The sequence below is a fragment of the Eurypyga helias genome, unplaced genomic scaffold (genome assembly GCF_000690775.1).
Source record: "Eurypyga helias isolate BGI_N326 unplaced genomic scaffold, ASM69077v1 scaffold27513, whole genome shotgun sequence".
In the NCBI taxonomy this organism is placed as follows: domain Eukaryota; kingdom Metazoa; phylum Chordata; class Aves; order Eurypygiformes; family Eurypygidae; genus Eurypyga; species Eurypyga helias.
In genome coordinates, this window is record NW_010241073.1 from 36,756 (window position 1) to 54,515 (window position 17,760).

Consider the following 17,760-nt stretch of genomic DNA (forward strand, 5'->3'; position numbering starts at 1 on the left):
AAGTAACGTAAGTGGTATGCCTACTATTGCTGACATCACATCACCCTGACATTTATCTACGAAGCTCTAGAAAGTTGGAGAATTTTGTCATTTCAGACCTTATAGCACCTTCCAGTACCTGAAGGGGCTACAAGGAAGCTGGGGGGGACTTTCTGCAAGGGCCTGTAGTGACAGGACAAGGGGGAACAGGTTTAAATTGAAAGTGGGGAGGTTTAGATTGGACATCAGGAAGAAGTTCTTCCTGGAGAGGGTGGGGAGGCACTGGGACAGGTTCCCAGAGAAGCTGTGGATGCCCCATCCCTGGGAGTGTCCAAGGCCAGGCTGGATGAGGCTTGGAGCAACCTGGTCTAGTGGAAGGTGTCCCTGCCCATGGCAGGGGGTTGGAACTAGATGGTCTTTAAGGTCCCTTCCAACCCAAACCATTCTGTGATTCTATGATTACTAAATAGTCCTCTTTTCCACTGGGTTAGATAAAGACAGAATTCTGAACCTCAGGAAGAACAAACTGGAACATTTATATTCTGTACCTAAATGCCAAACTCTGCTTTTGTACTCCTACACTCAACCACTCTGTTTTAGGCTGCGGTTCGACGTAAAGCACTAGTAGAAAGCAGAGAAAGAAACAGCCCGTGCTGAATGAACAGCTAATTCAGCACACAGCAACACTGAAGAATAAACCGCACAGGTATCATCAAATAACCGTGGCCTCATTACATGCGAGCAAGCACCTCCAAAGGAAGCCAACACAGCCCACTCTCCTACTGGTTTTGGTTTTAGATATTTTAATATCTAAAGTGAAGGAGATCGCACTTAACTTGTGAGGCCTAATTTGTTTGCCTCTTCTGCCCAACCACCAATTTTCAGAAAATTTACTGGAATTTACTATCTTTTAAATCTCCACCTCTGTCTGTTCTGGTTGGAATTAGGAAAATAATTTCAGAGGTTCAGACAAAAAAAACTAGAAGACAAAACATATTTGCACAATTCCTGTTGCTCTAGAAAACCTGATAAAAATGAAGGGACATACTGGCACCAGATAAAAGTCAAATTTCAAATCCTTCCAAAGAAAGATAAATAGAAGCTGACAACCTGTTGTAACCTGACCACAAATTATTTTCCCATGTACTCAAGTGCTGTAACAGCTGACAAACATTTAAAAAAACCTGTAAAAGCAAAAAAAAACCCAACATTTTTTATTATAGAACCTATTAATTTTTAGTCACCTTCTAGGAGATATTAGTTGCCAACAGCCATCTCACAGGGCATTGTTTTAATTAAAAATCCAACCTTTGTTATAATTTACTGCACACACTGGACTTCAAAGAGCTTTTTGCTTTTCCCAACCCACGCTTAAAAAGTATTTTGAGCAGCTGACAGAAATCAGGCAACCTATAAAAACTGCAAAGTCAATACTACCCCACGAATGGGAAGAAAAAGACGGTGGTAGCATGGATCTACTTTTTTCCCCTCTGGAAATAGAAAAGTGTAAGTCTTAAGGAAAAAAAAAAAAAAGGAATTTAGGGGGGGGAAAAAAAAACGAAAAACAGTTTTTTACATGCTTTAATATGTTTAAGAATACTCCCTCCTCTGACCCCTGGCAAAGGACGCAAATAACCTCGCAGACAGGTCCAGCAGTCAAACAGCAGAATACACAAGAAGGAAGTTATGGCCACTCAAAATTAACATGCACATGGAACATAGATCATGTGGTAATGTTCAGGCATTGTTATGGAGCATCCTCATGGAATGCCAGTTTAAATACTGCATCTCACACACCCCATCACTCAATTCTGTTCAGCACAACCTTCCCCATGTAACTGTGTAACTGTGAACAGCAGACTGTGGCCAACATAACTCAAAATGTGTGTTTAGGACCCGCACTTACACAATGCTGTGTTTTTAAAACACTTATATCTTGTTTTATGGAGGTAGCTTGCCTTCCTCTTCAAAACTAAACTGCTTTTCTGATTTCTTCAAGAACTGCTTACCTGTAGAATCCTAACAGGTAAAATATCAAGAAATACACATTTTGCTATAATATTAATGTTTTCCAGTACGTGGAATCTGTCACTTCCAAACAAAAAACATTAATACTACTTAATCAGCAAAATTACATGATGCCGATAATGACTGGTTATCTCACAGAAAACTAGTCATGTGATATCATTTTAATACTAGTCAATTAGTAACTAATTGAAAAATTCAATATTAAGGCAGGGAGCAACTGCTTTTCACACAAGCTACAGAGCAAGACACTGCAATTTTCAATTTAATGAATAAACAGAGAGAAAGGACATATTGTTTACAGTTATCACTAACATGCCACAAGTCTCTCAGAAACAAGTCCAGGGCAGTCCTCACTCTCCTGCAATATTAACTCAGAAAGCCCAATTTATCTAGGTTTGGGTTGGATTTTTGGACCAGCTCTGCCTTACTCGGGCTATCAGTCAACTGCAGTCCTCAACTCAATGAACACCTTGAGGGTTTTCAAACCAGATCGACGGTCTGAATTACAGAGTTGTTGCACGGTATGTGTCAGTGCAAAAATGCAACTGTGTTTGCATTCTGAGAACCAATAAAACTGAGAGCAGCAATTTTACTTTTTTTACTTAAGGAAAAAATACAGTAAGTCCCAATGCATAAGCTTGTGTACGAAACGCATCATTCGCCAAAACAAAAATGGAGCTGGTCATACACATATTGTGAACCACCTTACATGGCACATTTCTTCAAAATATTCTTTTGTTTGGGGAAATTTTTCTCCCTTTTAAAAGGATAAAAGTTTAACACGCGACATATAACCACACACATAAAACAGCTCCCTTCCTGAAGCGGGAGAACTAAGGAGAATAAATAAAAGCCCACCAAGAAAAATGTAAGATAAATATCGTAAGAGGCAGGGAAGCAGAGTTCATCCATGAGGCAGAGTGCTCATAGGCAAATGACACAGAATGAAAATAGGCAAGAGTCTATCCCTTAGTCTCAGGAAAGTCAGAACTTCCCATAAACAATGTTCTGCTTGAAATCCCAAGTTGCAGTCACAAAACAGGACTTGCAGTAGGCTAGCTTTTCATTTCTGGTGCGTGTAAAAGTCACCTTTGCCTCTATGATACATCCTCATCACATCAAAGAATCTCAATCCCCCCAACAAATAAACAAAGTCATTATCAGTGATAGAACAACCAGAAAGTGATGGTCCCAGCACAGTCTTTTCTGCTAACTAGAGTGTATCCCCAGGAAAGCAGACAAAGCAACCTAGCACCTGAGCAAGAACTCCTGCTTCATATACATCTAAGGACAGAGCTCAAAGTAAAACTGCACCATCTAGTGTCTGGACAATCGGCGAGTGCAACGCAGCTTCTCCCTGAATTCAAACTTACTGCAAGAAAGACTTTGGGTGGAAGATTCACAGATAAGCATGGCAACTAGAAAACTAAAGTAAATCTAGGAGGTGTGTGAAAACCCAGTACCACTTTCTGCACAAAGATTTAACACTCACAGTCTAATTTAGTCGAAAGGTTAATATTTTCTATATTGTTTCATTGCGCAGTGATAATCCCAGAAAAACAGGAAACAGCAAGTTAATACAGAAGTTGACTACTGAAAATGCTCCAGAGGCTTAGAGGGATGAAAGGTTAAGGTGAACCCCATTCTTATAAACTCATCGGAAAAGTACATTTCTTTTGTAAAAAAACAGATGGCTTCAGCTAAAATTAGCCCACTTAAGTACGTCAGGGAAACGAAACCCACCCCTCAAAGAAAATAGGATGGTCATAAAACAATAGCAAGCTGTAACAAAAAACCCTCCAAAACTCCCAGAAGAAAACTTCTTGCAGTGCATTAATGCCTTTTAGTTCACTGCAAAAAGTCAGTCAAGGTTTAGACTACTTTAACCTATTTTACTTTGCACTTGCAATGGACTGGAGGATGGCTCAGCTATTATGCCACACTTGATGGGACGTGTTTCTTGGTACAAACACAAGCTGTCACGGTCATGCCAACACTGAAAAACTGAGAGAGCATTACAACTCAATCCTATGTTCAACCAAACATCCTGAAACAGCACCCAATGATGACAGGATGATAGATTTGGATAAAAGTACCATTCCCCAACAAATGTGGTTTTCACTCCCCAACAAATCTGCTAAATCTTCTAAAACTAATACGATTAAACAAATCACCTCTTGAACTCACTCAGAAAATGTTTACTTGCTGAAAAGATTTTACTGCCTCTCAAGAACAACTCACTTCTGAGGGTGAAAACAGTTTACCCATGCTTGCAACCTAATTTTTTTTCCTACAAGTATCTAATGTAGATCAGAAAGTTAAATGTTTCATTTTCTTACCTTGGTTTATTGTGTGGTAATGCCTTTGCATCAACAGCAAACATTTTGGAAACAAAGACAATAACAGGAGCTGTTCCTTCACTACTGCATTTCATAAAAGCTGAACAAACATAAAAGAAAGTCATTTGCACAATTTTTTCCCAACAGTCTGGACAAAACTATGTCTTTCCATGAATCTTACAGGAATTACTATTTACTTCTTATGTCTATGGATAATATCCTAAAGACAAATTAACCGGAAAAGTAGAACATCACTCTAGGATAATCATTTGGTAACACTGCCCACACCTTCAAGTCTGTTTCACAATAAAACAAAATGAGCAAAATTTTAAAACCAGAACTTTTCAGAACAAACTACGTATACTCCAAATAAACATACTGCTTTGACATTTGAAGTTGAGTTCATGGGCTGGTTTAGATTAAAATGTAAAACAGAGAGCAGCTTGGCATTAAGACTGAGCTCTTTACTCAGTAACTCAAAGTATTCTCCTTCCTTTCAAACTAAAGAGGAAGCCCTGCAAATGTCCACATGCTCGTGTCTTCACGAAATCTAACAACTTAATTGCAAGAATGGATATTCCTCCAAGTATGAAAGTTCCACACAAAACTCATTCAACACTTAGGAAATTCCCATTAACTACTTTTTTTCATCTACCTTGGAACACATTATCAAATCCAAAACAGACAAATACCATTCAAAACCTCCAGCATAGAAAATAAATAATCTTCTACACTCCTCCCTCTTATCCGATGTATGAAAAGACTGTATTGTGAAGTGCTTAGGCAAACAAAGTGCAACACTACTACTGAAAATCAGCGAGACATTGACTAAATGTGAAGCATGCTATTTTTTTCATAGCCAAGAGCAGGAAGATCAGAGGTTACAGAGGCAAATTTCTTCTAAATAACTTAGACTGATCGACTATTGAACCCTGTTTGGAGAATACGATGTTTGTAAATGTTTGGTAAAGGATGAAAATACCAGTTGCCTCACCCTCAGGAAACAATTCCTAACAGCTGGTCAATTTGACATTCACATCTCAAATTGACATTTGATACCTCATCTCTTCAGATTTCTTTAAGCTCTCTTCAAAACATTGCACTATAAACAACTTTCACTACATACACTAAGTTATGTTTTTGACTGTTAATAGTTTAAGCATGGTATCTTCTGGTAATTTTTACCAAACTACCCCTTGAAATATTAGAGAACATTTACTACCTTGCAACAAAGTGGTATTCTTATATCTTCTTCAGTTAGAAAGAATGCAGAAGAACAAAATCCTACATGTAAAGCCTCTTTCTCCTCTACAAACCTATCTGAAAACATCACTAGGAACATTCAGCTTCAGCAGTTCTCATTTACCTGTCTTTCAGGAAAGCAAACTCAGTAGAAGTTCTCCTTTTCCAACGCATGACAATTTTTATGAAGGAATACATGAACACAGAAGTTTATGTTAATAAATAACCCAAAGATAGGAAAAGGAATATGAGTATCTTACTAGCTCTCCTGCATCCTGTACACCAAGTTTGTTTTCATTACTCCCTGTATACAGTTTTTTACTGCCTATAGCAAAGTTAAATCATGGAACGTATGTAGTCTTTCCAGCCCCTATTACAATTTTATAGCACAGGACTTGGTGATGATCTAACTTCCTCTTGCTTGCTTTTGCACACAGACACCCCAATGTTCAGCACAACAGCATCTGAATATACTACGAAACCCTGCGTGAGGAGGAACTCTTAAAGCTGGAAACTGCCAGAACTGGACATGAAATCATCATCTGAACTAACTCAATGGCAAAAGTTAAACTAACTTCAAAATATTGAGATCTCATATATTCATTTAACACCCTGTAACAAATTGTATTTGTTGCCTTGGAAGTCTTTTGGCTTTATTTGATAGTCTTTTATCATTCTGAAATATTGTGAAATAACTAAGAAATCAAGTTATACCTTGAACTATGGAAATGTTGAAGAAATACTTATTGACAAGGTTTGGTGTAACAGCTAAGTTACTTCTTACTAACTTCTTTCCAGTATGCAAACTAGTCGGCAACGAATTAAACATGAAATGCTTTTTATTTTAAATTACCAAAAGCAGGGCCTAGTTAATCAATACACTTCTAAAAATGAAACCCAAACTCAAACCCCTACTGGCTAAAAATTAATGATTTTAATATAGAAGTTGGCAAAATATTCTCAGTTAAATGATAACTTTTACTCTTTAAAACCAAAAGCAAATATTAACCTCATATCCTTCCAAACCCACCAGTTTCAGTGTCTTAGACCTTACATCACCTGCAGCTTGAGTTGTCTAAAAACCATCAATATGTGAGACTGAAGAAAGAACATCTGGCCACAAAACAAGACATAATACTGTGGCATGTCACTAACATAACAAAGCTTCTACAAGTAAAATAACTGTAAATCTAACTGGAGATTACTAAACATCTTATAATCTAAAGACAAAGACAACCAAGATAGAAACAACCGTCATGTTAATGGAGAACACCTACTCACCCCTTTTCAGTTCCTGAGTTTCTGGTGGCAACGAATCAAACGTTCTGGCCCCAACACACATCAGCTTTTCCACTCTCTCGGCAGTGATGTCAAGAGGACTGGGAAGTTTATTACACACCATGGCTAAAACACATTGCTAAGGACATATATTTGTATATGTGTATTTCCTTACTAAATGCAAATAAAGGAAGACAAACGCTTTCAAAGTTTGTTTCTTTAAATCAATCTCATGCACTAACTGCCAGCAATAACAGATAGCTAAAAATCCATCTCTGTCTCTGCATACAGCCCCCTCTCAAGTCACCAACCATTTCTGGCATTTTATCCAAGGGTGGAATGGATCGCTCACCCTATGTGCAACTGGAAAACTAGGAATAGCATAATCGAGGCAAGATTTTAGAACTAACTGGTATTTATGCATCAATAATTTATGCATCCCTACTATAATATAACGTGTGACATAAATGTTGAGAAGACAGCAGACAAACAGCAAAGGCTGATCTTGGATTAAGAATGTCTACAATGTAACAGCAGATCCTCAGAGAAGGTCATGGACAGAAGAGCTAAGATCCTATTATAAAACAGACATTGGCTTATCCTTCAGGAAAAGACACTAAAATTTGTATGTAAAACTACATAATTGAAGAGTATTGTTAAACTAACTCTAGTTTCATAACTTCTTTTCCTAAAAGGATGCATGCAAAAGCACTAAGTTGGTAGAAATCTAAGGCTAAAATCTAAGGCAGATACGTAACTTCAAGTTAGAAGTTGCAAAACAAGTCCACCTAGCGCTGGCACAGTCATGAAAAAAAAGAACAAATCACACCAAATCACACCCTGAAGCATGTGAGCACTCTCTGAAGTCTGAGAACTGCTAATAGAACAAAAAGGAGTATCTTCCTTAAGGATACAGAGGACTGCATCAGATATTGGTAGCCACTGGCTACAAATGGCATTAAGGTGAACTTTAGGGTCTGCATGCCGTGACTCCCGTGCACCAATTTTCAATCCCAGAGAGGTGACAATCTTTTCAATTTTTTCTTTGTCTCTGTGAGAATAATAGTAAGCAGATTAAAAAAAACCAAAAACACCACAGTAGCAATACATAACAAGCATCTACAACATTTCATTTGTGTTATTTCACAAATTACCACAGCACACGAAAAGAGATTCCATGAAAACCGCATTGATCTTCTCACCTTTTCATAACAGCTTCATACAGACTCCATATGTTGTCCAGCACCAACTGCACGAACAAAGGTTTCTTTCCTTTTGACTGGTAGAACATAAACATACAGATAATTACCCACAATTCCTCACTTTTACAGCAGGCTTAAGACCGCACTTTTAACTGACCATTTTCATAAGCAGCAAGTCAAACTTTTATTCAAACTCCAAGACAGTTACCTGTTTTACACAAGATCACTACTTCAACAGTCTGGTATAAGACACAAAATTAAATGTAATTAACATGAAATTTAAAAGTGAAGGACAATGGTTTCAGTTTCAGAAAAAGAGCCTGATAGATACAGAACATGTCTACCTTGAGCCTGGTTATCACCCTTTTCATAAATATTATTCACCTATGAAACCACAAAAAAATCATCATTAAATGAAAATAGGGAAACTCCTTTCTTCCCTCTTAACTTTACGTGCTGGAAACACAACACAAGAGGAGTGGAGTCTTCAAGCCAGGGTTTCAGCATAGCATTCAACAAGATCTCACTAAGGCCAAAAAAAAAAGATTTCCTAAATCCTAACTTTAAATGTGAATATCTGAAAACTTTAGCTGTTGCAGGACTCTTCAAATAAGACACACCCACTCACCAGTCTGGTTTCTACGCTGTTAGCCTTCCATTCATCTCTTGGGTTTCGCTCTATTGCTCAAATCTTGAAGCTGGAATGTCCCTTATATTGTGAACAGAGACATTTAAGAGCAACTGTGAGCACTATTTGATGAGACTTCCTCTATCTAGCTTTGGAATGGTCGATTTTGGAACATCCTCTTTTCCACAGATAGCTGATGCAAGGCTATCCTAGTGACTTTATACTTCCACTGATGTTGACTGAAAAGGTACTGAGGTCAATTTGCAGTATACACTATGGGGAATAGAATAAAAAAATACCCAAAGCAAAATAAAAGCCAGGCAATGTTTCTGACAACCTCCCTACCTGATCAGACTTCATTATCTTCTTTGCTTTTGTATTGAGATAATAATCTCCCCATAAAGTCTTCAGAAGTACTGCAGGCTTGATTCCAATCTTCTGGCTGTACAGCTTGGCAAAATGCTCAATGCTGAAAGGAAACAAAATGCATCTTGTTTACATGTGCTCATCAGCCTAAGCAACAGACAGATCCGTGAAAATCACACACAAATCTCAAATCCTTGTTATACTCCCAGTTTTGCAACTGCCTTCACTTAGCTCCCATTTTTTAACATACACACCTGCAAAAATACTTACTCGTAACAACCCAAAAATGTCAGCATTATCGATACGTTTGGGTTTCATTTCAAGTCAGCTTCAACGCTGAACTTGTTTATTTGAAATAAGTATTTGTGTATTATCACCCCAGTAAAAACATAATACGAAAGTTCTAAATATTTATGTGATGACTCTCGAATTTATTCTGTGAAAGACATCCCACAACACATTTAATTATGGTCTGTGACCAGAATGGTACAAGTTAAAAATCAATTATTCTATTGAGCCACACTTGAGCCATCAGACGGAGGTAATTAATTTTTAAATTAGCTACTTAGGGCACTCTTTTTGTTTCAATCATTGCTGTAATAATGAGTAAAACCCAGAAAATATAAAAACTGCAATATGAAAATTGTGTGTAAAACCAATCGTGTCACCCCGGGGTCCCCACGAGTTAATAACAGGAGGCTGCTTATAGCCTAAAGAGGGTGTGTGCTGAGCATTCTATGGTTTCCTTGCTGGAAATGTTCAGGGAGCAATAACAGAACAAGTTTGCACATATTGGTACTTGTACACGCAGAGAAAAAAACACACGTTTACAATCAGAACAATCCTATTTACAAAAAAATGATATTTGATAATCTTTTCTTTGAAGTCCAGAATTCTCAAATTTCTATGCACCTAAGGCTCATGTTAGCAAGACATAAGTAACAAGTCCTGAACTAAGACTAAGAAGATTTTTTTCCAGAAATGACCCCAAACTCTGAAACAGGGAGAGGACCTTCAGGATTCTCATGCCAGCAGCCCCTGCATATGTACTGATGGCATTCTTTTGACACTTGAGGATTATAAGAAAACTAACTGCAGTGGATAAGACTGGCACTGCTAATGGCTTAATTTTTTCTGCCACGACAAGTCACCATACCATTAGGAACTGAAGCCACAGCCATGTAGGAGCAGTCAAGGCTTGCCCCGATAAAGAAAATGCTCCACTGATCCGTATTTCACCAGATCGTACTGCTGGCAGCTTAGTTCAGCTTTGTGTTGGGTTTGCGTGGCAAGGTTTTGGTAGCGGGTGGCTTCTGTGAGAAGCTGCTGGAAGCCTCCCCTGTGTCCAACAGAGCCAACGCCAGCCGGCTCCAAGACGGACCCACCGCTGGCCTAGGCCGAGCCCGTCTGTGATGGTGAGAGTGCCTCTGGGTAACGCATTTACACCAATGTTGTTACAAAAAGAGACACGTGAACTGGGAGTACATCGGTAAACTCCTGTGCCAAACAGTTCACATGGAAGTATTCTTTGCTAAAATTCTGAGCTGCAGAAGTAAATCAATTTTATGCCACATTTGTATGAAATTTAATTCTATCTGCAGAGAAATGATCAGAGGAAAAGAAACTATAAAAGGAAGGTTAACTATCTGAATTCCCACTTTCACAAAAATAACCATTACATTCCCTAACCATTTAAGACCAACACGCTTGCTTTCTCATTTACAAAGGTGATCACAGGGGGTTTATGACCACAAGCTTATATCAGAATATAGTTCTGCAACCTACAAAATCTTAATAGTTGATGGTTTACTTGCTAATATCAAGCAGCCTGAGCTAAAGAAATAGCTTCTAAATTGGTTTTGAGCTTATAATTCTACTTATTGTAAAAAAAGTACTCCACTGTACCATTTTCTTTAAGAAACATTCCTCTTCATGTTTAGCATTCCCTGAGAACACACTTTGAATACTAATACTAAGCCCAGACCACCGCTGAACATCCCAAAACAAAAACTTAGCATTTGTTTTCCTTTATACCCTTCCACAAACTTTGTCAGTATCCAAAACAAAAGCAAGCTGCAAATTGCCCAATCTTTTTCCATACAGGACAAAAATACCAGATAGCTCTAAATCATTTCAACATCTGCTAAAGAAAATCTTTGTATTCTGGCTCTGAACTTGAACAAGTTTGTAACAGCTGAACCCCAAATACTCCGTATAACAACAGTTTACCACCAAAATCCATTTTTTTTCCATGGAATTTCAATGAAAAGTTACAAGTCAGGAAAGCTAAAACCTACAGAAATCAAAAGACTGCTTCCCTGCACACCATAGAAGAGTGTCTGTGTGCACCATATGGGAATGGAGAACTTGAGGCAACATGTGCAGATCACCAAAGGTATCTGAAACCCCCTCTATCCTTCAGAAATGAAAGTCTCCCCTCATACACACTGGCTATGAAAATAGCTCTTTCAGACTAAAGAATCATAGAATGGTTTGGGTTGGAAGGGACCTTAAAGCCCATCCAGTTCCAACCCCCCTGCCATGGGCAGGGACGCCTTCCACTAGACCAGGTTGCTCCAAGCCTCATCCAGCCTGGCCTTGGACACTTCCAGGGCTGGAGCATCCACAGCTTCCCTGGGCAACCTGTCCCAGTGCCTCACCACCCACTCCAGGAATCTCCCCACTTTCAATTTAAACCCATTCCCCCTTGTCCTGTCACTACAGGCCCTTGTAAAAAGTCCCCCCCAGCTTCCTTGTAGCCCCTTCAGGCACTGGAAGGGGCTATAAGGTCTCCCTGGAGCCTTCCCTTCTCCAGGCTGAACATCCCCAACTCTCCCAGCCTGTCCCCATAGCAGAGGGGCTCCAGCCCTCGGAGCATCTCCGTGGCCTCCTCTGGACTCACTCCAACCAGTCTATATCCTTCTGATGTTGGGGGCCTCAGATATTTCAACATATCAGAACTTGAATATTTGTTTTCAATTTCATTTACACAAATTACACTCTGATTTTAGTTTTTATGAATGAATAAATATAATTTATTTATGGCAGAGAATTAAACTAAAATAACCCATTTTATTTTCCCTTTCCTCTGCAGCGATAAATGTTTGAGTTAGACTGCAAACTACGCATGGAACCTAATTCAAGAGCTTGATTTTGTCTTAAAAATCCTGGAACTGATTTTGTTTTAAAGGCTTTGCAATACTAAAGACATGCAGTGGACTACTGAGTGTGTCTTTTCCATTCTATTGTCATGATGAAGACAACGACTCCACCTTGTGGCAAGCAATCAGAACATGTCATCTTCATCCCAGCCTGATGTTCTCTGAGAAGCAACTAAGAACAGAACTGATCACAAACTCAAATACAGTAGTCCAGAGAAATTCCTAAAACTGTTCTATCCCCAAATTCTTATGTTTACGACGCTCGTTGCCTGCCTCATCCTTGTTATGAGTGTCCCTGTCCCTGCAGCTGGAAGGTCCAATCTAATTGTGAAACAGCTCCTGTAGTGCCACTATTTTTGGCCTGGTCTATTAGAGCCCATCAGATCTCAGAAATTAATAAAATTCCAAGTTTGCCAGGCTGGCTGGACACCACAATGCACTCAGTAGCTGCTGTGTAAGTAAAACAGAGGTTCTTGTCACACAGATGACAAAGCTGGTAGTATCTGCAGTGTTAATAATATATTAGAACTAATGATATATAGTTGCGTATCACAGAAAAATATTTAAAAAATCTCTTTAGAAATATGAAGCAACTGCAAATACTTTAAGATTAACTGCAGTAATCAATTAAAAAAAAAAAAAAAGCAGTAACTACATCCCAGACTTACCCGAAACCCCAACCATCAATTGCACTGGCAAACACCACATTTCCATGGTCTGGTGAAAAATAAAGATGTGAATCATCAGTATCTTCCAATCCAGCACTCCAGTCATAAACTTGATCTCCAGATGCAGTGTCTGAAATACTTTCTGTTTCTTTCTCAGCTCTTTCTTCTAAGACTTTAGAGGTAAAGAGCACTCCAGTGACTGCATTGATCTACAGAAGGACACGTAAAAACACCCTAAGATTTGGTCACTCTTTCACAACCCTTGCAGTTAAAATGCAATTCCTCCACCCTCCAAAGTATAAAAAAAGAGATTTAATTTTTTTAGCAAGATAGCGTGCCTGTGGTTCACCTTGCTGTTTAAAACACAGACCTTGTGTATCTAACCCTGCCCATTTGAAGACAGCAGAAGTTTGACGAGACTAACATTTGGACTTAAAACACCATCTACTTCCCAAGTCAAAGACAGCTGGGTCAGGACTGAAACAGATATAGAGTAGCATGTGTTATACACTTTGTTTCTCAGAGCAAGGAATGGTGAAATAGGAACCTGTTACTGCCAGCAAACAAACAACAAAGGAGGGCAAAGGGAAACCACGTAGATAGCTGCTTAAAAGTAAGCTTGGGGCGAAAAAAATACAAGAATTGGAAGCCAACTTAACTTACAACTTAAGATATTAACTTTATCGCTGCATAAATCCATCAATATCAGGAGCAGTCTAGAGTTATTATTTGTCTACCTCCAAAGACGTTTAAGCTACTTGACAGGAACTAAAAAACATTCAGCATATTATTTCTAAAAATGAAGACTCTCCTGATGACCCAATCAGGAGGCATTTCATACTCTTTTCTCTACCAAGGGCATTCTGAATGAACCTCAAAACCAACTAGAAACAAAACATATCTCAATGTTAAAAATTAGACTAGATGTTATAGTGTTTGATCCCACAAATTAAGAAAAACCTGGTTGTGCTGCACTGAATTTCTTCCAGCTACAAGGCAGTGAAAATGACAGCCTCTCTCAATTCAAGGATGGAGAAAAAGGGGAAGAAAAAAACCTCAACAACATCTGCTGTGTGAACACGACACTACGGCATGAATACCTGTTCTAAGATATTCTTAAGGTGCAAGTATGCTTCCTGCGGGGTAAGCTTGAGTTCCACAATCAGGCGATCGATTTTATTAATCACCAATACTGGGCGTATATTTTCTAGCCATGCTTGTCGTAGAACTGCTTGTGTCTATGAAGAAGGAAATAGTAAAACAAAACAAAAAAATCCATTACAGAAAGCTCGATACCACAAAAGAGAGGGAACGTTAAAGGAAATGACAGTATAATTCTAAAATTAAACATATAAAAAGTGACAGGTGGGCATTCAAACCACAAATTTGACTCTCATAGTACACAGTATTAGTTATTACAGAATTCTGCAGAATGGCAGAATTTCATGGCAAAAATGCCAACAGCAAAATACCCCTTTTTCATAAAAGTAAGACATGAAAAAAAGCAATCTCAGTGACATTCTTGCATACTTTTTCAGTTTCAATACCCTAAAAGCACAAGTAAAGATATTAAATTATTTCCCTCAAGACACTGTTTCCTTCTCTATACAAATATTACCTGAAAAACCACATACTCGTGGTCTCACCCCTACACACGCCAGCATCGCTCAGTTTTTCAGCACAACTATGAAACTAACGGCCATCTTTCACATCTCAAGTACATTGTCATTTTTATTAAAAGTTCTACAAAAAGTAGCTCATCTTTTATTTCTACATAACACACTTAAGACTCTGCTTACTCTATCTTCTCTACCCTCTTTTTCTATTTAATGTACTTTATTTCACCTGTGGACAGACTCCTTCAACAGCATCCACCACTATGATGCAACCATCACAGAGTCGGACAGCAGTAGATACTTCTGAAGAAAAATCCACGTGCCCTGGGGAGTCTATTAAATTGATCAGATATTCCTGATCACCTAGGATCAAACAATAAATTAATATTTCAGAACAGTTTTCAGAAATACCCCTTTCAGCCACCCAGTTGTACTTCTTAAGCTATTATTAATTTCTAAGGACTAAATCTCCAGTAACCATTACGCTTAAGAAAAACTCTAATAGGACAGCAAGACTGTCAGCAGCGTAACATCTAGTGGCATGTGCCTAATTGGTTTTAATTACACGCTTAATGCCAACTACCTTAGGAAAATTAAAACCAAAAACACACCAGCCAACCAAACAAAAAGTAACACCCTAACCCTGGACAGGCTCATAGCAGCATTACTACTAGATCGCTGGCTAGAACACACATCAACTGCATTACAGTCTGCATTTTAAAGATAAATCCTGACAGACTGTCATAAAAATAAACCCTACGTTCATGATAAAATGCCTCATTTCACCCTTGTGATTTTTTTACAACACTTTTGACTCCATATTATTAAAATACCTTCAGTATATCAGTACAGGAGAATTTTTCAATACTTTCTTCACCATTCCCCAAAAAGTTCTGCTCAGCAGAGCCTCACTGTACTTATCAGCCATAATCAACGTAAGATCAAACAACTTCCCTGTTTAAGAAGTTTTATTAGAGTCTAAATTTCAATACAACAGAAAAACAATAGACACGAAGGTTTCTAACCATCAAAAGTAAGGTTACTTCAGAGTCAACAATAAACAAGCCACAGATTACAAGACTTAGTTGAAATCAGTGGTCTTCCAGCTATTTCTTGTAGTCAGCTGTAGCTGAAATGGAAAGGCTAATGGTGCCTTCTCTGTCCATGCATTTTTTCTGTTAGTTACTCTTTTTTCCGTACAAGCCTGTCAGTAATGTGTTTGTCATTTGCCTAGCTAAGGATAAGACTGGTGAGGGACATGGAGTCATAACAAAGATGACACTGTAACTACACTGTAAAAAACCCTCTGAATAATTTATAGCAGAGTATAATAGGCACCTTGACACAGACATATAGAAAAGGTTAGTGTAGAAAATAATTCAAGAATTTGTTGCATTTTGAAAGAAGATCTTGCCTTTCAGTGACATTATTTCAAGACTACAGATCAAAATATAAAGATTTAGATCTCAAATTAAAAGATAAAAGCAACTATTCTAATTGCTTCCACGCAGAGATATGACTGAAGGTGGTTTCCCTATCCCTGAGATGGCACTTGATTATCCTGGTTATCAGCTGAATACATCCTTAAACCTTTGCAGAATCATGGCCTAACACTGAGAAACACAAAACTAAAAGTTGTACGCAAACAGATCTCAATTGCAACAATATAGAGACAAGGGAAATGAACAAAACCATGTATTAAAGTTCATACTTGCCAACATCAACAGCTTACCCTTCACAAAGTGCAATGAAATTGCACTGGATTTCATTGTTATTCCTCGGATCTGTTCATCTTCTCTACTGTCTAGATACCTCAGCTGGGTATGAAAACAAAGAAAAGGTTGATAGATCTGTAGAATTACCTTCACAGGTTACTTATCAACTGTCAAAGAGTATGACGGCGAGAAAATGAGGTGTAGCAAGACTAGGAATGGTATTTCCTTCATCATCACTGATTTACAATCCCAGCACACACACATCAGAATGTTGTTAAAAATGACAGTAGATATAACTCTACCTTTCCTGCCAAGCGGCTGGAGATTATTCCATTGCTAGATATTAGACAGTCAGCTAGAGTAGTTTTGCCTGAAAAGAAAAATAAATTACTTAGTTTAAATTAACACAGACAATGGAAAAAGATGGGACAATATTATAAATGCCAGCAAGGTCTAGTGTTCTGAGATATCAACATTAATTAAGGTTTTAAAATGTTAATGAAATACAAGCTAACTTGAAAAAAAAAAAATCCAATTATTCACCTTCATCTGTGAGGTGCACACAAACTTATTTCTGAAGAGTGGAAATAACCTAACCTGTCATGACCAGAAATAGCAATTGAAATAACAAACAGTACATCAGAACCTCAATATATCATGCAATTAGACAACAGATTTGCGGCCTAAAACCAGAATTTATTATTTCCACCTACATAACAAACTTCTGCCATTAAGCAAATGTAGGAATACAACAGCCTAGCTGACACATACATATATTTAATTCATGCCAATATTTACCATCACAAAAGTAAAAAACGTTTGGTTTCAACTACTGCAAATATTTTAGTGCAATTCTCTCTTAAGTTCTAAAAGATAAGGTGTATCAGGGCAAAAGAAATGTGCATGAAGCACAATTACCAGCATAGAAAAATGCATATTTTATGCCTAAAATGCATATTTACCTCTCAGAAAAAGGGTTAAGAGTTTCAAGCTAAATATGTGAAAAGGTACTGCTTTAAAACGGTGACCATCCAGGCAAGTACCGCCCGCATAAGGCTCCTGCTGGTCACTGACACCTGTCTTACCATGATCCACGTGGGCCAAGATACAGATATTCCTGATTCCAGAGGCCTTCTTCTGGAGGCCAGCCATCTTCCCCACACTTGTGAGGACCATGGTGAGCTAATGCTGTGAACGGAGGAGAAGTGTTTTATTGAGGAGGCGACTGCAGAAACAGGTTGGGTTTGGTTTTTAATTACCCAAGTTGTGATTAAAGCTACTCATCGGGGAAACCTCCCCAGACAGGCGGAGCGTGGCACGTTCCTCAGACACCACTTGTGCGACACCTCGGACACCACAAGCGTATGGACGGGGGCGCGTTTCTGTGTTTAACGAGGCTCGGGGGGGAGGGTCTGTCCGTCTCCCGGTGGGTAAGAGCCCACAGCCCCCTCGGCTCTGCGCACCCCGGGGCGTCCCGCAGAGGCACCGCCTCACGCTTCCCTCTCAGGCTGCGCCCCCCCCACCCGCGTTTCGCCTTC

At 38.7% G+C, this 17,760-nt stretch overlaps 1 protein-coding gene across 1 annotated transcript in view; it reads right to left on the reverse strand.

The window, feature by feature from the left end:
- Positions 1–17,398, reverse strand: part of EFTUD1 (elongation factor Tu GTP binding domain containing 1) — a gene marked incomplete at its 3' end in the record, with an annotated part of 49,459 nt that extends 32,061 nt beyond the window's left edge. Inside the window, exons 1-11 of the mRNA XM_010148639.1 lie at positions 17,308–17,398; positions 16,525–16,592; positions 16,240–16,324; positions 14,737–14,870; positions 13,992–14,129; positions 12,892–13,100; positions 9,042–9,165; positions 8,069–8,145; positions 7,781–7,917; positions 6,870–6,992; positions 4,347–4,446 (exon numbers count right to left, since the gene is read on the reverse strand). Coding sequence (XP_010146941.1) covers positions 4,347–4,446; positions 6,870–6,992; positions 7,781–7,917; positions 8,069–8,145; positions 9,042–9,165; positions 12,892–13,100; positions 13,992–14,129; positions 14,737–14,870; positions 16,240–16,324; positions 16,525–16,592; positions 17,308–17,398 — 1,286 coding nt within the window. The remainder of the gene's footprint in view (positions 1–4,346; positions 4,447–6,869; positions 6,993–7,780; positions 7,918–8,068; positions 8,146–9,041; positions 9,166–12,891; positions 13,101–13,991; positions 14,130–14,736; positions 14,871–16,239; positions 16,325–16,524; positions 16,593–17,307) is intronic.
- Positions 17,399–17,760: the final 362 nt, after the last annotated feature.